Source organism: Struthio camelus, chromosome 17 (genome assembly GCF_040807025.1).
Source record: "Struthio camelus isolate bStrCam1 chromosome 17, bStrCam1.hap1, whole genome shotgun sequence".
Classification (NCBI taxonomy): domain Eukaryota; kingdom Metazoa; phylum Chordata; class Aves; order Struthioniformes; family Struthionidae; genus Struthio; species Struthio camelus.
Genome location: NC_090958.1, coordinates 4,545,278 through 4,565,282, shown reverse-complemented (window position 1 = coordinate 4,565,282; position 20,005 = coordinate 4,545,278). Strand labels below are relative to the sequence as shown.

At 54.9% G+C, this 20,005-nt stretch overlaps 1 protein-coding gene across 7 annotated transcripts in view; it reads left to right on the top strand.

Annotated features, from left to right (window-relative positions):
* Nucleotides 1-20,005, top strand: part of OSBP2 (oxysterol binding protein 2) — a 167,240-nt gene that overhangs the window by 100,415 nt on the left and 46,820 nt on the right. For all 7 annotated transcript variants that reach the window (XM_068910963.1, XM_068910958.1, XM_068910965.1 and 4 more), the window contains one exon: nucleotides 11,760-12,010. In XM_068910963.1, the coding sequence (XP_068767064.1) occupies nucleotides 11,760-12,010 (251 nt within the window). The remainder of the gene's footprint in view (nucleotides 1-11,759; nucleotides 12,011-20,005) is intronic.

Genomic DNA, 20,005 nt, shown 5'->3' with positions numbered 1-20,005 from the left:
CTCCCCGCTTCCCCCCGCTGCGTGGGTCTTGCTGCCTTTGTAACGTGCCCAGGTGGGAAGATCAAACCCCGAGCTGTCTCTCCCAAACCAAGCGCCCCTCAGTGCTTCTTTGATCCAGCCTCATTTTAGCAGGATGAGAAAATCCACTTTGACATTGGCTACGTTGAGCTGGGTTGTTGGTGCGGATGCCTTAACGGATCTGTACGTTCGGATCGGCCACTCCATGGCCCAAACGGAAACCCCTGGCTGGGGGACCCCGGGAGGGCTGTGGGTGGCCTAGTTTGGTGTCTGGCTTTGGGGCTGGCTCCCTGGGTCATTTATTTCCTCCAGAGTCTGTATGACTTGGAGGGAATCACAAACTTTCTTGTTTTGCCTTTGTGTCTAAAGCCTATCCCGTGCTCGTTTTGCGGCGGGGGCAATGCTGAGAAGTCACCCGTTGGTGTCTTTGAGTAGAGACACTGAAAAAGGGGAAATAAAGCAAACATCAACGTACGCTCACGTGCTTCGGTGAATTGGCCACTTCTACCTCCTGAGCGAGCTGACCAAATGGAAGACCGTGCCTCCCTTCTGGCGGCACTCTTCCGTGATGGTTTCACCCATGGACAGCAGCAAATAATCCCTTTCCCTATAGGAAAAATGAAACTGTTTTGATTAAAAAAAAAAAAAAAGTCTTTCTGCAGCTCAATTTGCTTTTGCATTGTGTTTGTGTAACGGTTGCAGGGGGCTGCCCTTGTTTGCAGCTCCGGGGCTGGTGTCCGGCATTGCCGAGCACGGGAGCCTGTCCGGCTTGCCGGTGCTTCCGCAACGTTGATCCTGCTCTTTTGCTGCCCTCGTCTGCTTGCGCTGTTTTCCATCCAGCAGAAAGGGCAGGTTTAACTTACCAAAAAATACCAACGCTGCCTTTGAGAAGCTCCGGAGACTTCAGCAAAGCAGCAGGCGAGCAGTTAACAGGGTTGCAGGGTGCTCAGAGGATAGCTAAGGAGGATGTGAAAAGGAGAAGACTTTTTCTGGAAGTGAGAATAGCCAGGAAGGGAAAGTTTTCTGCTAATAGGGTGAAAAAGAAATGTTCAGGATGTCGGGAACGTGAACAGAGCCTCTGTGCTGGGCTGGGAGGGAAAGGTAGGAGTAAAGGAGCTCGCTGGGGAGTAATTATATACCCTAGATGTGGTTTACTGGCTGTCCTTTGGGCTGGAGATGTTACTGCTTGACTCAGAATTAAGTTTGGGAATTTTAGAATAAAAGGACGAACACTATATAATCACTTTCATCCCGTCGCCTCCTTATAGTCTATCGTATTCCCTCCGGAAGGGGGCTGCCAGCACCGGGGGAACCACTGAGATTACGCGGTTGTGAGCAGCAGCGTGCTGGCATTGCCGCGGGTCCCTCCGGTGCGCTGCGGGACGACTGTCCCCCGCGTACCGCCTGTGTCACTGGGTCGCGCTGCAGCGGGCTCAACCCCGAGAGACGCCTGCGTCGCGCCTGGCCCTCCAGCGAGCAGTCCTGCACCAGGAAGACCGCAGGCAATGAGAACCATTCAGCCGAAGGAAGTTCTAGAGGCAGAGAGAGAAGGAGGCGGTGACGTAGCGGCGGCTTCTCCCTTACCGGCCCCATCTCCGCGATGCTGCTCTGCGCCCGGAGGTTTCGTGTAGCTGCTCTCCAGGGCCGGAGGCAGCTTACGGCTGCTGGCTGCTGATCCATTTTACATAGATTAAATAGCATCACGGCTCCAAAAATAATCTTCTCGGCTTATGGTGAGGCCGGCTGTTCCTATAGCAACTGGTTCATGCCAGTGCCCTACAAATAAAACTCAAAACAGAATTCCTTCAAGTTTGTTTGCAGGTCAAGGCTAAGTATCAGTTAAGGGAAGAAAGGACTCAGTTTGCAGGGACTGGTGTTTTTTGGGGTGCACACTGTGCACGGACTAAGGGCACGTGTCAAAGTAAGAGCCGTGCGAGTTCCTACAGGGAAGATTTCTGAAAAGCTGCTGCGAACGACCCTGCGTGCACGTGAAGCGTGCCGGCCCCCAGCGCCAGGGCTCTCACTCGGGCCCCTTGTGCCTTTTATCAACCTGCTGGGTGACCGTAGGGAAGCCCTGTCCCCTTCTGCTCCCACCCTCTGACTGCGCTGTCTGCTCAGAGTCCCGCTGGAGAAGTGCTTTTGCTCTCTTGGGCCCTGCGAGCCGGGGGCAGGATCTGTCCTTCGCTGAGTGTTTGCTCAGTGACTGGTGTCCAAGCTCGTGCTCGCGGAGGCTTGCGTGCATGCTGGGTGCCAAGAAATGCTGATCATATGGCAAGCTGAAACCGCATGCATGAAACATTTCTGGTGCCACGAGGATCCACCTGCTAAGAGGTATCTACAAAAGCCTGGAGGCAATTTGCCGTCAAGTGTTTGTTGACAGCTTTGTGTGTTTTTTTTCCTTTGGTAGCTTTTGTTTGCAGCCTTGTAAGCGCAGGCTGGAAGAGAGCGCCGTTAATTCTTGCTCAACAAAGGTAGCCTTTGTTTTATCGTAAGCGTGTCCCGTCGTGAGGGATGGGGTGAGCCGAGGTGAGCTAGGGATGTTCTGCTCCCCTCCTGGTGGCGGAGGACATGAAGCAGGGTGCTGCGGACATGCAGGCGCACCCGCGTCCCAGCACGTGCGCAGGGGGTCCGGCGCTGCGGAGCGCACCCCGCCAAACTGCAGAAATCAGCCGGGTTTTGCTCCTTTAGGGAAGGATTTTTTTTTTCCTTCTGCAGAGAGCAGATGGCAGAGCTGCTCCCGGCAGCGCCAGGTGATGCACGAAGAAGAGACAAGGGCTTGCCGTACAGGTAAAAATAACATTTGGGTCCTTTGCGGAAGGAAAGGGGTCATTCACAGAGCCCCTTTTATTTAAGAGTATTGCACTGTTTACGCGACAGGACGCTTGACTCTCCGTGAGAAATAGCTTTGCCCTCAACGGGTCTCCTCCAAGCTGAACCTATTCTGGCGAGAGAAGAAATAATTTGAAATTGTGTTCTCCTCCTCCATAGCCCCCGAGCATTTTATGAGTTTCTCCCGTTTCCAAGAGAGTTTGAAATCTTAAGTTGCAGAAGTTAGAAAATCCTACATTAGGGCGGCTGTGATATTCCCTGCCGAAAATGTGACTGCTCGGAGTTTGCAAGGCAGGTGTCATGGACATCACTGTGTGGTGCTTGTGCCAATTATGTGCAGTTTTGGCCCCAGAATGAGGAGACCCGAAAAGAATCTGTCTCTCACTGTGGTATTTGCTGACCTTTAGGGTGTTTTCACCAGCCTCATTGAATCAAAATCCAGGCTTCCCTGGCTGGGTGGTTACAAAGGCTTGACATAGGGAAATCTCCCTGAATGTCCCGGCATTTGGCTGTATCCAAAGCGGAGACCTTCAGGCAGCGTCTTGCGGCTCTTTCACCTTTCTGGATGAGTGAATCCTTTATCCTCAGCAGCAAGAATAATTTTTGCTACTGCTCTCTCTTCAAGCGCTTCACAAATAGGTGCTGGCAGTAGCTGTGACAGCCAGAGGGTCTCGCACTGGCACAGCGAGGTGACTTCCTTAGGTCCCAGCCCTCTCTCTCCCAGATGGGGAAAAAAGGCAGAAAGAGGGCCGATGACCTGTTTTCAGTGTAGGGTCCAGATCTAGACGACCCCGTCTCCTGTGATCCCAGCCATCCTGCTGGGACAAATGGGAAGGTTCCCCCTACGGTGGTTGTCCTGGTGGTACACAGACATCAGCTGGAGAACTACTGTTCTTGCTAGACTCGAGTCTCCATTTCAGCACGTAAAGTACTGGATGGAGATTACATGGAAACAGGCCTCTGTCCACTCTGATTCTTGGGATGCTCTTAGGAACAACACCAGCAATCTGGTGCAGATCTGAAAGGTTGGTGGTTACTTGAGGAATGAGAGAGACGCGTTTCAGGGGACTTGCTCAGTCCTATTTGGTCTGTGTTGGTGCTGCAGGGGGACAGCACAGTAATGAGGAAAGTGTTTCAGTGTTTGAAAGTATTTCAATGCTTGATGGTATTTCAGTGTTTGCAGCTGCAGATTAGAAACTGATCTTCAAAGATGCTTTTAATAGCTTGCCCCGGTCGGATCACTGCGAGGGGCCGGGAGGGTTGTTTGGGTGCGTTTTACACAAACATTTTGCTCTTTAACTTGCTCTGATTTAAATGCAACGGTAGTGTTGTGCTTTCTTCTTCCTATACTCTGATTGGAGCTAATTATAGCAAATTATGTTATATGAGATATTTTTATTTTACTGTGGATCACAGAAGCCATGTAAACTGTTCCCTGCTCCCGTGCGGGCTGGGCAGCAGGATTGCAGCCAGAGGCAGAGCTGCCTGGGGGTTACGGGACACATGTATGGGGATGGGACGCGCGGGACAGCATGTTTCCATTCTCCATGCTGTGCGTGCTTTAGTTCTCCAGAACAGATATTGCACGTTGCTCCCTCCTGCATGTGTGTCGCGACCGTCTGGCCTGAGTTCAAGATCTGGTTTGGACTTTGCAGCCTCAGTAGAGCCTGCGAGGCCCTTTCTCGATTTGTGCTATTTGGGCCTGAAAGGGCTAAAGCGGATGAATGTGGGATCCTGCTGCCTGACTCACCTGGGTCCCAGCCCGACAATAAAACCAGCTTTGGGGCATGCAATTAGGCAGACGGGCAACTTGTGCAAGCGGCCCCTCTCTTGGACGCCTCCTGTGAGCTGGCAGGCTTTTTCAGCAGCACTTGTTCATCCCGCAGTGTTTCTTTTCTCCTCTTTTGTAGTTTCTTTCTAAGCTGGTTATTGATGAGCGACCTTTGAGTCTGCAGATTTGAGCGGGGTCTCACTGAGCTCTGGTATTTGCTGGCGTTATATAAAGAGGGAATAAAAGGAATATTCTTCTGAACTAGCTTCCGCTGATGAACGTTCATCTGAACTAACTCGGCCTGAAAGGACAGTATCACAACTGTCATGGTTTGACCCAGGTGCCTTCTCCCAGCAAGAAAGGAGCTCTTTTCACTGGGCTTCGAGGCGTTTATATAATTCTGTGCAGTGGTTAAAAAAAAAAAAAAAGGGAGGGCCATGCCATGTTCATATTTGCTGTGTTTAGCTGAGTGCACAAGGAGAAATCATTAGAGCAGCCTCGATGTACAGGGAGTGAAGGAGAGGAAATAACGTTTCGCCAAAGGATGGAGTCCCTTTCTCGCAGCACAGCTGAGCCATCCCTGTGTTGGGGTTTTTTAACGACAGGCAAAATCCCCAGGCTCTGGTTCAGGTTTGCCCATGCATAGGAAGGCAGACTGTACAGCCTGTGCCCCAGAAAGAGCCAAGCATGGACAGCCTGTGGGGGCCAGGATTCAGCCCTGCGAATAACTGACGGAGGCCTTTGTGGAGCACTTTTCAATTCAAAACGGTGACTGGGAGTGCAATTGGCCTGAGCGCCCCATTGCGAGGTCGCTATTGCAGTTCCCTTTGAGGTGGTTGGGCAAGTTGAGGTCTGTGAATGTAAAAGCCCAGGTGACACGAGGGGAGCGGTAGGGCCTGGAATCGAACCCCAGAGGCCGGGCACGGAGGTTTTGCAAACAACGGCACAAAAAGGGGACATCGGCTCTCCTGCACCTTCCCCATTCCTCCAGCAATCGCTGCAAATAGACAAGATTGGGCCTAAGAAGTATCACCAGTGTCTACTCCTCCCACAAACAAACAGAAAAAGTCCAAACTGGGTCCATCACCTTGAGTCACCTAGAGGTAATGGCATTTTTTGACACAGTGATGGTTGCCTGGCTGGTGTCTGTGATGAAAACCAAGCCAGGGTGGTTGGCTTCTCCATGAGCAAATTTCTGGGTTGGCTTCTTCTGATAGGTTTATAAAATACCATTTAGGCACTAATGACTGGATTCATTAGTGACCGGATCACTGAACACTGAAGAAAGGTGCTTCCCACTGACTTATTTGAGCACAGGTAGCTCGCTGCAAGCCTGCTGGGGCCAGCGTGCCCCTGAAGCTGCAGGGGATGCTCGCGGCGAGAGCGCGGGCGGAGATGCTGGAGGCGGTGAGGGGTCTCTTGAACTGGAAGCTGGTGGATTGGGCTGGGCTGAGCCCTCCTGCATAAACACCACCACCATCCCGTTCCGGCTCCATGTGCAGTTTGGCTGTCTGAGCGGCATGCCATATTTGCATTGCTCTCCGCGGGTGCGCACGCTATGGCGGGTGGGCATGCCGCAGGAGATGCGCCTGCCATCGGGGTGCGCGGTGATGCACAGTGCTTTGCACTGTTTCCTGTTATTGTGGGCACTTGGGATGAGGGGAGGATCAGGGCAGTGATCACAGCAGAGATGTGGCACACGTGTGGCTTTTGTAGCTGGACAGGCATCACTTTGGGTAGGTTCTTTGGGGGTTTCTGTCCTCCGTCCAGGTAGAAGCAACATTCTTGTGAGCTTTGTGGTCCAGCTTTTGGGGGAAAATAGCCAGGCTAATGCACTTCCTGCACCGTGGGAAGGCTGGCCCTTCTCAGGAGTCGGCCCCTCTGCTGTCACTCCTCCTGCCATCCCCAAGCAAAGCCTGGGCATCTCTTGGGCATGGGCAAGCTTTTCCAGGCCACATCTCCAACAGCTCCAGAGGTGCACGGCTTCCTTGCTGGTTCATGTCTTTTCAGACTAGCTAGAGGCGAAAGCAAAGCCTGGAAGGTGCTGGCTGCCTTCCTGTGTGAAGCAGCTGGAGCCCTGAATGCTCCCATTGATGTCAGCGCGGGACTGAAGCTCCCTGGGTCTAAGCCTGGCCCCGGCTGTGCACAGCATCCCTGTCAGTGCGGCGCTGGCCGCCCCGCCACTGCCGACTCCCCTGCAACGATGTCAGCCCCGGCGGCTGGGAACGTGTCGCCCCATGAACATGGTTGTGCCCCTAGGTAGCCCTTCCTGGGCTGTTGCAAGCCACAGGGGGCTGCTTGGGGATCCTGTGCTGCTGCAGCTTGCCTGCTCCAGCGCCCTGCTAACCCCTGCTGTGTCCCTGCTCACAACTGGCCATGGTGTCATCCCAGGAGACTGACAGGATGTCCTGGACCAGCCTGGGACCACGTGGCATGGTGATGTTGCATCACCTGTGTGACAGGTTTCCAGCATGGTGAAAGCCAGCGGCTGTAGCTGGAGCCTCCCAAAGTAGAAGCTGTGGTGCTGGGCAGCAGCTCAGATGAAAGCTCATGTTATATTTGACAGCAAAGGGAAGATGCTTTGTGTAGGCTACTGGGCAGGACACCATGAAAGTGGAGGGGTAAAGGCCTTCACCTGAGGTCACCCTGAGGAACAGCAGCGAGACAGCTCTGAGGGGCTGTAACAGCAATGTGCCTCCCTGTGCCTCTCCAGGAGGGTGTTTGAGGCGTTATGCCGTACAGCGCGCGCCATCCTTCAAAGGTGCCCATTCGGGGCAGACGGAAAGGCAATGTTCAAAGCGCGGTGGGAGGCAGATGCTGCCAGTGACTCAGAGGGCCATGGCTTGCCCCAGGCTGAAAGGCTCCTTAGACATACTTGAAACAGAAAGAGGAGCTCAGGGAGGTCTTGGCGAGTTTCCTTACAGGCAGAAAATGATTTAAATTTTCTCGTTGGGTCTTCTGAAGTTTGCGTTACAAGATGCCCGCAACATAAGCCCATGTCTGCTGTACCTCTGGACACCGTCCTGGCCCGTAACCCATCCAATTCGGCATGTTCCTTTTCCTCTTTCCCTGGCTTGCCTCCTTCCTCTGAGCCTGAGGCCTGGTACTGAATATGCTTTCAAAATGCTGGCCTTATCCCAGGGACCGTAGCTGTTCCCCTGCTGAAGTGCAGCTTAATGGCTCTTCAACCTTTCGGCAGGAGCAAACTCTGCTCCCAGCACCTTGATGTGGCTGCTCGCCTTCCTGGGAAAGGTCTCAGTTTGCTTCCTGTGGGTTTTGGCACTGACTGGTTATTTATTTATTTACTGAACCTTGTCCCTGATGGCCACAAGCCACTTTACCTCCTGGCTTTATTAACTGCTTTGGATATTCATCAGAAGTTTGTGCTCTGTGGTGGCCCAGGGCTGGGTTGCGGATGGATCAAGTGGTTGTGTAGGGAGATCCTGCCCTGGTGCTTTCCTTCGTGAGACAGGCCTGCATTTTTACTCTGTGCCCTGTTTCCCAACAGGCCTTATTTTGTTCTCCTGTCTTCCTTAGGCAGTTGGGGTAAATCGTGTTGTATGGCATAAGCGTTGGCTCTGGCCCCTATGTCCTGTTCCTACAGCACCCTTGCTGAGTGGTATCAGAGCCTGGCTCCTTAGCACCAACAGGTTTGGCTTTTCCAGTCCTGCCGGTCCCTCAGCCTCTGCATGCTGTCCTTCCCCACACCCCATCTCGCACGCTTGGTGTTGCTCCTGGTTGCCATGCTCTCCAGCAGCGTTTTCTGCGGTGGATCCTGAGGCACCAAGTGCTTGGGTCAAACTTGGTTTCTCTGTTGGGCCTTTATGCTTGGCTATTCTTGATTGGACTATGCCTCTTTGTGGACCCTCTGGGAGCCCTGTCTGTCCCACCAGGTGCTTAGGAAGCCTCTACGTGGACACGGACCACTGTCCACGTTCAAGAGGATTAGACTAACTCCACAGCTCAGGACAGCTGAATTACCTTGTTTGGCTGCCCTGCCTGTTGTACTTTGATCCTGCAGGTGTTCAAGGAGTTGTTGCCTTTTACACTAGAAGTGGCTGCAGCCATTTGGGGCCTGCTAAGTGCTTGTGGCATGTGGGCATGGGCGTTATTCTGATTCTAGGGACTTTGTTAGACTTGTTCACGCCTCTGGCTGCAAACTGTGCATCTCCAGCATGCTCCGGACCGTACCATCACGTTCTGCTCTGCGGATACTTTGACTCTCTACATTGATTGTCCTTTTGAATTATCTGAATTGATCTGATTCTTATAGTAGAAATGCAGCTTCAATACTGTTAAATGAAAGACTTTTTCTTCCAGTTTCCTTAGCTGACCCAAGAGCTATAGAATCAATATGCTTATATTGAGTGATGGCTGAACATCACTCTCAATGCAATGTTTTGAGAGGTCTTATAAATGAACTAGGAATAAAACCCCCCACCCATATATCAGCCAAGTATAGGCTTCTCTCCTTGCATCCCAGCACAGAAAAGCCATGTGCCACATCCCTGTTTATAACCAAGGCACCTCCAAGGTCTGTTCTTTGCAACATCATGGTGTCTCTTCATCTGTTTGACTGAGTGGACATCCTCGTTCCCCCCTGCCCCGCCAGCCCCAGCAAAGAAGCTGCAGCCACTGGGAAGCATGTCCTGTCTTCATTCCCAAAGCCTATCTATTTGCTAGATAGGAAGGATTAACTGTGAGAAGAAATTCATCCTGTAGGTTGAGATACTTTTGTTAGATTTGCACCTCGTGGAGAGATGATAACATTTTTCTCAGCCCAAACGTGGCACCTGGCTCATGGCTGATGTGAGGTGGAGGACATGTTGGATGGCAGTGGTGGTTGAGCCCATTGATCTCCTACTGCCCAGAGCTGCTGGCATGGTGGAGTCAAGGTGATTTGGCTGAAGAGCCTGGTGAGCCTTCCCTTCGATAGCTATCCCCTAAGCACCAGCTGTCTGGATTTCAGGGCCTAGCCCCTCTCTTGTTGCTGATCTTTGCCAGCAGAGAGTCACCTTGGCTTTCAGTAGGAGATTTCTTTGCTGGTTCTGCCCTGGAGGCAGGTTTTGCTTGTTTCCATCTCTATAATCCCAAAACCAGGGGATTAAAGGAGGGGAAATGAAGGGGTCATTTTGTGCTGTGCTACCTCGGTGGTTTTTGGCTGCACCCAGAGTGATGCAGGCAAACTTTGAACGTTCTACTTTCTTCCACGTGGGTTATTTGCCCATGCGGGCGGATGCTTTCTTTACAGTAGTTTCGTGGCCCGACCATTGCTGACTTGCAGAACTGCAGGCCTCTGCATGAGCCTGGTGCTGTGTGGGGTTCATAGCTGAGCTCCTCACCTCATGCTCATTTTTCACTCAAGGGGGAGAAAAAGCCTCTGCTAAGGGGCACTTCCTTTTGCTCAAAAGGCAGGGGGAGCATGCCCTGCAAGGGCCTGCATCCCTCCATCGAGCCCACAGTGTATAAAAAGTGTCCCCATTTTAAATTCAGGTATTTGCAGCACACAGGGCTGGGCAGGTTCTCCTCATCTATTGCCCAGTAATTTAGATGCTACGATCACCTTGCTGCGGCCAGAGATACTCACGTTTGGCTCTGTCCCAGGCACCTCCCTGGTTTCTTGTAGCTATACTAGAGCTCGGCTCGTCGTAGCGCTGCTGCGAGCAGGCCGCTCCCATTCAGGTTGGAGGGGCGTATGCTGGAGGCCAGGGCGAACCCGAAGGACCCCGTGGTGGGCACGGGACTGCAGTCTGCTTGAACCGGAGCACCAGGACAGACTGAGCCAGGCCCTGAGCTGGGCGACCTGTCTCAGAGGAGCACGGGCTCTCCGTGGAGCTTGCAGGGCAGCCCGCAGCAAGCACAGATACTAAAACGGGCTGGGGGTTGCACGTCCCCGGCCAGACCGGCGCAGCGGTGAGGACGTAGAGCGGGAGTGCCCGTACCCTTTCCCTGCGTAGACCTGCTCCGCGCTCGCCTTTTGTGTCCGATGCTTCAGGCAAGGCCGTGTCTCAGAGCCTTTCACTTCTTCCACCCGCTCGGGGGAGGCAGCGTGTCGCAGTGTAAAGGAATCCACTGCGTTGTACTCGCTACTCGATTTTGGCTTGGTTTTTGGTTTTTAAGTCACCCAAGCATCCTGAAATCACAGGAATAACCACATACCTGGGGGATGCTGGCCACAGATCCTTCCCCTCTGCAAGGGAGCTCTCTTCACCGCTGCTGCAAATCTTAAAACAGATGCCATACGTGGCATCGTGGTCGGGGACCTTGTCCTCCCGCCCACCCCGGGGCGGAAGATGAGGCCCTGCGGCCTGGGCCCGGTGCAGCTCCCCGCCGCTGCCGAGCGAGGCTGCTGGGGACGGGGAAGCGCTGACTGAGGGGAGAGACTTTTCTGTCCTCTGAAGGTGGGATGGTTTCGGAGAAAGGCTGCGTTTTGAGGCCCTTTCCGTCAGGTGCAATCATTCTCCCTTTGCAAGCCAGGCCGCGCAGAGCCGGGAACTGGTGCGAGTGGTGCAGTCTTAGCACAGGCGCGTTGGCCGCCTGGCTCCGCGGACATGTCCGTGAGAGCGTGAGCGAGCGGGCCTCGGCGCGGGGGGCTGCGGCCGCCGGGTGCTGCGCCCGGAGCTGCCCCAGAGCCTTTTCTTTGTAACCACGGGAGCGGGGGAATGGGAGGTTTGGCGCGAGGACGCGGCAGCCCTCGGTGGCACCGGCCGCTCCTCACGTCACCCCTGGCCGCTGAGGCTGAGCCGCCTTGAACCGAATCCCAGTGAGCCGATCGCGGCCCGCCTGACGCCTCTGCGGGGCTCCGGCTGGCGTCCCGAAGAGCCGCCCAACGCCAAACCCTGCCTTCGGCCTTTGCGGCCCGGCCCGGGGGCGTCCCCACGTGCCCTGTGCCCCGCGGCTGGCTCGGCCGGCGGCGCGACGCCTGCGCCGCCCGCGGCCTCCCCGGGCGGCTGGAGGAGCAGGGAGGGCTTCGCGCCCCGCCGCGGTGCTGCGCGGGCGCCCACGAGGCCGCTGCCCCCTGCCGCCGCCGCCGAGCAGGAGGAGGAGGAGGAGGAGGAGGTCTCCCCGCGCTGCCTCGGCGGCTGAGCGCAGTCCGGGGGTAGCCATGGAAACGGTGTTTTCTCCGTCCCCCCCTTTGCAGATGACTCGGGCGACGAGGAGCCAGCCTCGCAGTCTGACAAGAGCGAGCTGCACGGCACGCTGAAGACCCTCTCGAGCAAGCTGGAGGACCTGAGCACATGCAATGACCTTATAGCGAAGCACGGGGCGGCTCTGCAGCGCTCCCTGAGCGAGCTGGAGAACCTGAAGCTGCCCGCCGAGAGCGGCGAGAAGATCAAGGCGGTGAACGAGCGAGCCACGCTCTTCAGGATCACCTCCAATGCTATGATCAACGTAAGTGCGGAGCGAGCCGCCGGCTCTCGGGCGGGCTGCGAGCGGGGGCCGGGCAGCGGCTGCCTGCCGGCGACGCGGGGCTGCTTTTGCGTCCGTGGCGGAGGCGCAGAGGGAAGCGTTTTCTCCTTTTCCTCTTCCCTTCTGCATGTCCCCGTTCTCCTCCTGTTCCCAAAGTCTCCCTCCTCCCTTGCGCGCCCCGGTCCCTCCCCGCCACCTGGCTCTCTGGGAGCGGAGCAGAGCAGAAGGCGCTGGCGCCTGGGTTTGGTGTTAGCGCGGCGCTGACTGACGGCTCGGGCACGGCAGCGAGCGGCCGGCAGAGGATTCAAAGTTGAAAGGCGCAGCCCAAGGAGCGGGCCCGTTTTGCCGTGCTTCTGTAGCCGCTCGAGCCCGCTGAGACACGCGTCTGCTCAGCCCACACAACCCCTTCCTGGGCAGGCGGCACCGAAACGTCCCCACGGCAAAGCAGAAGTTTAGGCTGTAAGGGGCTTTTCAGCTGCTCGGGTTGCTTTCCGGCCAGCACGGCAATTCAGGGCCCGTTTCCCGCTGCAGGTTCAGATCCACACGCCAGATCATGCACGTCTTCCTTGACTTCTGTGAAGCTCTCCCCGTTGTTTTACGCAAACTGGGGACTTGCCCGCGGGTGTCCAGGAGCTGCCACGTGCCCGGCCGCGCTCTCCCCGGCCGGTTTATCGTAGGTCGCGAAGTGCCCGGCAGTCAGTCGCCGCTCTTTGCCCTTTGCGCAGCATGACATTGCTTTCTGATTTTTTGGCCGGCAATGTCAGTTCTGACTGGCGTGTGGATCTGCCTCCATCTCAGGGAAGCGTCCTTTCACGAGGAGCCTCGTTTTCCCTGGGGACCGCTGGGGCGGGGAAGAGTGACCTAAGTGCTGTGAACAAAACTAAATAAAATATTTAAAGCCAAAAAAAAAAAAAAGGAAGCCTGTCAGACCTGGAATAATGCATGATATATGACAGCAGAGCTCAGGGACTCGTGAGTGGAGCAGCGCTGTCTCTGAGCCATCTCTCCCCCAAAGCAAAAGGTAATGTGTTATTTTAAAGATGTGTTTAAAAAAAAAAAAGAATTCTTCCCCCTGGCTTCATGCCAGGAGCCGGAGGGCATTCATTAACCTCTTTTCTCAGCCTGCCTGGCTTTTGGTATCAACTGCAGCCAGAGCACCTACCAAGACCAGTGATGAACCGGGAGCCGGCGCTGCCTGATCGCCAGCCGGCAGGGCCGAGCTCGGCACTGGGCCTCGCCGGGTGCCGAAGGTGAGAGCCGCCCAGCGGTGCGGGAGACGGTGGTGCGAAAGCCCGGCAGCACGGCGCGGAGGCAGTCGCAGCACTCACCGGATCCCCCCTCCTCTCCAGATTTTGTAGTTATTGGGCAAAAGGGTTTCCTGAGATGGTGTTTTGTGTTTTGCAGGGGCTCTGCTGGTGCTCGTGCAGAGCTCTCCTCGTGGAGAGTTTGTTAAAGTTTTTTGAGTGAGGATCGTGCAGTGTCACGAGTGGCGTGAGGCCACGACTGGCTCTCGGTGCTCCAGAAGAGGTGGCAGGGAGCAGCGGGGCAGCCAGGGCCCTCTGTGCGGGAGGGGCAGCTCGGGTTCGATGTTACCAGCAGAGGAAGACTAGGGAGGGATACAGAAAGAGCTGCCTGGCCAGGAAATTGCTGGGGCAGAGGACTTCTGCAGCAGCCTTTTGGATAGAGACCAGCAGAGCAGTAGAGCACATTGTGGTGATTGTAACATGAGATGATAAGAGCTTGAGTGCGGGTTTTTCTGGATGGTAGGAAACACCACAGAACTGTTGGGTAGGGAAAAAATGGCAGGAATTCAACATGATTTGACCGGGTCCAAAGCAGAGGCGAGGTAACAGGTCTGAGGGCCCGTGTCGTCCACTGCTAAGGCGGCAGGGAGGCAGGTGTTTTCAGGTGGCCGTCAGAGAGGTCTGTTTTAGCAGTGTCTTTTTTTTTTTTTTCACTTCAGCTTATGGCTAAGCTTTTCGAGGAGATGTCAGAAGAGAAAAGATGGTATCATGTGAGAAGGCAGGATGGGAGCAGAAGGTCAGATCTGGGGCAGTAGTTTCGCCTCTCTCTGCTTTCTGATGAGACCATTGCTTTAGGATGAGGGTCCTGAGAAGTAAGGTGCCATGGGAAGAGAAGCAGGATCAAGACCAGAGTCCCCAGGGAGTTTGGGGCAGGGCCTCTGAAGGATTGATTCGTAAGGAAAGAGGAGAAGGAGCAGTGGGCAAAGTCGTGAGAGCCCAGGAGTGAGGGAACCCATTGCAGCCTAACACTGCGTACCCTCATGGTGGCCTGGTGCTCCTGGCTGCACGGTGGCAGTGACTAATCACTATCCATTGTGATTAATCACTCTCTATTATGGTGTTTTCCTAGCAGGTCTGTGGTTCAGGCTGTTATACTAGGTGAAGGGAAGTGGTGATGGCCATGGATTTGGAAGACCCTGTCAGAGACTTGGACACTGTCACATTTTCTTGTACAGATCCCGTGAACAGTGTGTGCCTCAGTTTATCTTCTCTTTAGCATGGTGTAATGCCCCAGACTTCTATGAACTGCTGTGAAGACCCTGTGGGCAGAGTCCTCCTGTTTGGGGGTGGTTGGATGCAATAGAAAGGTACCAAAATCTGCCACGTTGAAATGTTAATCATTGCTGAAGAGCAGCACATGGCATCAAGCCATCTCCTGGCAGTAGATGAAAATACACTGTCCTTGAGTCCATGCAGACTCTTGTAGGCATCTCAGGGCCACTGATCCCAAGTGAGGGCAAGATGCTTTTGACAGGCCTGTAGTTCCTTGCAGGAGAAATCAAATCATCCTTGCACAAGTCCTTTTGGCCAGAGAGATCCCAGCCAGGAGGGACAGGCTTGTTTCAGTTTGCAGATGCTCTCTTTCCGTGCGGCGCCCCCGGTCACGCGCAGAGCCGGGAACTGGTGCGAGTGGTGCTGCCATCCGGGCAAGCCAAACGGCACTAATTTGCTGCCACCCAGCCCAGCTGAAGCGGAGGGCAGCCCCGAGGCGGGAGGGCTTCTTTCTCATCTGTGCCTGGTGAGCAGAGCTTTGCTTTTGAAGGGCATCCCATCGCTCACGTCCGTGCCTTGGCCTGCTGGAGACAAGCATCATGTGACGGGCTGCCCAGCTGATCTGTAGAGGAAGCCACACCATGTACGTGCTCATTCCTGCTTCTTTCTGTGGCCCCCACAAGTCCCTGGCTGGCAGTGTGTCTTTGCTCTGCACTCTGGTCCCTTCCCTGAGGGACGAGCCTGCTCTCGCTGGTGGGCGAGAGATGGGCAGAGAAGATGCTTTCACAGAGGGGCTGTGCTTTGCTCTCTGTGGCAGGAAGGAGCGCTTTCCGGGCTGCTTGGCTGCGCGCGTTACGTGTCTGCGGTTTCCATCTAGCTGTGCATGATCTGATTATGTAAATATCCCTGGAGCCGTGGGGAAGAGCATCAAGCAAGTAGAAATAAATAAATACATATGTAAATAAATCAACTTTGCTGTTTAGGTGACATCCTTGGTGTAAACATGCTGTGCACTACTATGGGAGACCTGACAAGCTTGTGTGCAGTGCCCTAGTTTGCCTTGGACGACTGAGGGGTGTTTTTCCTTTAGAAGATCTTCCCTGGCTTAATTCTGTGGCATGTGAGAGGAGAAAGTGGTGCACCTTGTCACTGCGTGAGTGATGCATAGGATGGAAGAGGTAGATTTGGCCAGAGCCAGAAGAGAGCAGGATGTGCCAGATATTTATGTTTTACAGGTGAGGATTCAAAACATGGAGGGACTGCATGACTCACCCAGGGGCCCAGAGGTGACCTGTTGCGGAGCCGAAATTTGAGCCCACACCCCTGTAAGCCACCTGTTCTCTCCACTCCTGTACTGATTATTAAATCTTACATAATAACAAGCTTGGTGAGAGCATGCGACGGTGTTTCAGCCTTGCTAAGGCCAAGCAGAGAGAAGACCACTGGAAGTGGAGCTGTGAGGAGCAATGAACAGGAGACGCAGAAAAGCAAGTCGCAATCTGCCATGGGGGAGGAGTGGGAGGTTCATAAAAATAAGAAGAAAGAAATTAAAAGGATAATTAGAGGAGCAGAGATGAAAAGCAGCGTGCTACGTTGCGTAGACTCTTCCAATGAGCAAAGCAAACTCCCTTCTAATAATTTTGCAGCAGACAGATGGCGAGAGGTCCTTGCAAACACATTGAGGAAGCCAGTTTGGGAGTCCGGAAGAGCTCGAAATGTGGTGGGTGTTGCTGGAAATAGCTTTTTAATGGGAATGGATTTGCTACAGTGAAGTTCAGAGGCAGCTGAACTTTATGGAACAGCATAATAGCCACTATCTCCTTTTTTCTCTCTGTGCTTTTTAAAGTGACATGCTGATCTGAGCACGGAGAGCAGCAGGGCAAAGATTTTGAAATGAACCTTCCTGGGGCGCCTGGTCCCCCCTCCAGAGCAGTCCGAGACAGCAGCAGAGAGGAGTCCTGTCACTATCTGAACCTGCAGGGACAATTTGAAGTATGGGAAACAGAGTGATTCAATCAGAAGCAGGATCAATAAGATCTACTTTTAAAGTGCCTCCCGCCCTCCAGGGAGGGAGGAGAGGGCTGCGGGCCGTGCGGTTCAGCCTCTCCATGCCGTCTGGGCTGTCCAGCCACATGTCCAGCTCTCTGCCGAGACTTTCCCCTCCTTCGCCTCAGCCGGCAGTGGCTGGGAGCAGAGCGGCAAGCGCAGAGGTGCTGGGACGAGGCCGTGCGTGCACGGCTCATGTGTACGTGTTGCATGGGGGTGGCCGACCCGGAGACTCGTCTAGTTTGTGGGAATGACGTTGCTGGGGTAATTTGCACGGTGGAGCACTGAGCGGACAGGCAGGGCTCCCGATTATATTCTCGAAAACACATGCGCTGCTGCCCAGTGATTGCTGCCAGGCATAAATATTTCCGGTGCTCTGAACTGGGTGCTGCACGGGCAGCAGGCAAAGGGTGCGGGCAGATGAAGCGTTAAGCAAAGCAAAGCCTGACCAACAGCATGCGGGCTGGAGAGAGGTGACCCTGTGCCAGCGGCCCCCGCAGAGGAGCCAACGTCTGCTTAGAGCCGGCCACTGCCCCCAGGAGCCTCTGCGGTCTGATCCACTGAATGGAGGCACCTGAAGTCAGGTGCCCTGCCCGGGGTGACCGGGTTTGCGTGGCCTCAGCAGCAGTGCCACCCTGGGACCCGGGCGTGCAGCCGACGCAGGGGCCATCCCTGCCCTGGCTGTGACACTTAGAGCTGCCGTCCCAGGTTAAGCATTTAATGCCGTGCCTAGTCTGAGCCTTGGCTGAGGTGAAGGTGACTCACATCTACGTCTCCCGTGTCTGTGTATCCGGCTGAGCCAGGCTCACGGTGGATCCGAGCTGGGATGGAAAGGTTGTTGTAGGCCACCTTCTGCTCAGGAGCCTCTCAGAGAGCTGCCCGGTGGCTGTGTGCGGTCACCCTGCTCCTGCCCTCGGGGCCAGCTCTGCTGCTGTCACCCTTCCTGGCCTTTCCCTGTGGCACGCTGTGTGCAGGCAGCTCTCAGCTCCCGGCAGTGCTGGATGACGGCATTATTGCCCGGAGGAGAGCTGAGAGCATGTGTGCACCTGGAGAGCCTGGCTATCGCATGCCAGCAGGTTGGCACCATTGCTCCTTTCCTGGCTACAAAAAGGAGGTGTCACAGTTCTCCTTTGGGTGCGTTTTTCCTCTCCCCACTGGCACTGCCGGCAGCAGCTTTGGAGCAGGGGAGTGGTGCTGGAAGAGAAAGGGAGCGTTTCCCCAGGGCCGTTCGTGGGCTGTGCTCCTGCAATCCCCTGAGCGCCCTGCGTGGGAGGCGGTGCACAAATTCAGAGCTATTTGAATGAAACGCTAAGCCTCCAGTGCCCCCTTGGTGACAGTGTTACGGCCCTCAGTGATTAATCTGTAATATGAAAATTATTTCAATATTAAACCAGACTCTGATGTCGAGCACATGCTCTGAGCTGCTTCAGACTCCCCACCGAGCAGCAGAGAGCAGGTACCAGCCCTGGGCGTATTTTTTAATGACTTGTTTTAGTGATGCATAAACAACTGTATACGTCTGGATATTTGAATGAAAAATTGCTTAGAGTTAATAGGCAGCAGAGTACCCCAGCACTGCAGTGCTGTTTTGATGGGCCCTAGATCCTATTGCTGGTGCTTCCTCACCCACTGTTAGTAATTCTTCATCCCGTGTTCGAGCTGCTGACTCCCTCTTTGCTTCCGACAGAAGAAACGAGCTGCTGTCAGCGTTTGCGGCTGAGCGGTGCAGGGCTGCATCAGCGCTTCTCTGGCCAGGCCTTTTCGGGTAACTTCAACTTCCCCAGGATCACGTCCCCGGGGAGGCAAATGGGCTTAGACGCTGGGGTTACAATGTGCGTTTTAAAGGTAGCGCACTCATGATCAGAGCAAAGTTGCTGAGTTAGTGCAAACCCAGTTGGATTCCTGCACCGAGCTTGCTGCCAGCCCAGAGAAGTGTTTCCATCCGGTGCCAGGTGGGAATGGGCTGCTTGGAGATGGATGGCGAGATCCAGCCCATGCTGTGCAGCAGAAGTGCCCCTGCTCAGGTGAAGTGGGACTGAGCAACCTCTGAAATGGCACTGTTGAGTCTTTTGCTCTTGCTTGTAGCACATCTCCCTCTGCACGTCGTCTCTTTGCAGGAGGAGAATGCCTTGTGCTTGTGGTTCGCTCCGTAGGCTCTGGCAGTTATGGGCCTGGCTGCGTCCTGTGCTTCTCCCTGCAGAGGGTCTCGCTGCTATGTGCCAGAGCGCTTTTTGGCAAGGGTGGATGTCCCAGCTGGTCCTGGGGGCAGTGTCTGTGCTCCCCTCCGTGCTGGATATCCCACCACACCTCCTGGGGAGTCCTGGGGGACTACCCCAGGCATGAGCCAGATCAGCCTAGCATGCACCAGGAGTGAAGCATCTCCACTCACTTTCAAGTTCAGGGTGTCCTTCCCATTCCTGTGTCCTGGGCTGCCCTGGGTGGCTTGGAGGATGAGGGGAGCCTGCCAAGACCCTACTCCCTGTTAAGCCCAGCGTGGCTCATGGGGCTGCCCAGGGGCTGGCGGGGTCCCAGCAGAGCCCTCGTCCTGTGTATCATTGCAGCATGGGGGTTAATTCAGGTACCAAGCTTAGCAAACACTGGCTTTGGTCCCTGGAGTAGGTTCAGATGGGGGTTGCCTACACCATCACCCGTTGCGGCCCCACACAGATACCCTACTGCATAAAATTAGGGCAAAGCCCTGCAATTTGGCATGATTTCTCTTCCTTGGTGACATTGTTGTGGACCTGCTCTTCTATGCCTGCTCTGTAACAGGGCGCGTATAATTATCTGCGCTGCGCTATGACATTTACTCTAATCATCGCATCTAAGACCATGTCACAGACCCAAAAATCTCGTGGCCTCGGAATTAAATCTCTAACCCCAGCCTAATCCTTGTCAGACGAGAAAGCTGCGGCGAGGGGTCCGAGAGGCCACGTCTGCCCTGCAATCTGGCACTGCGCCTGGCTACCACGAGGCACTTCTTCCATGGGGTGGATTGCCCCAGTTCTCTGCTGTCGAATTTATTCTTTCCCCCGGCTCTGCTGTGGTCTCCTTGACTCTTGCTTTGCTGGAGAAAGAGAGCCCAGGGCATGGTCAGTGCTGCTCCCAAGCATTTGGGGAAGGAGGCGAGATGGCGCTGCCCTGCAGGGTGGCAGAGCAGAGCTTGCCTAGGGCAGGACAGGCTATCAGGGATGGGGACATGCAGTGGGCTGGAGGAGCAGAGCTGTGAGATCACCCTGGTGTTTACTGCCGCTGCTCCGCTGCTCCTGGGGGAAAGGGTGGCCTGGGACTTGTTTGAGCTCTGAGGGACCCATCCCCAAGCGTACAGCTCCTGGTGCGGCCCTGGGCTCCGGGGGAGCTGCTAGCACTGTTAGCTGGAGAGCAGAGGTGCAGAACCTTCTGAACTCAAAGCTGC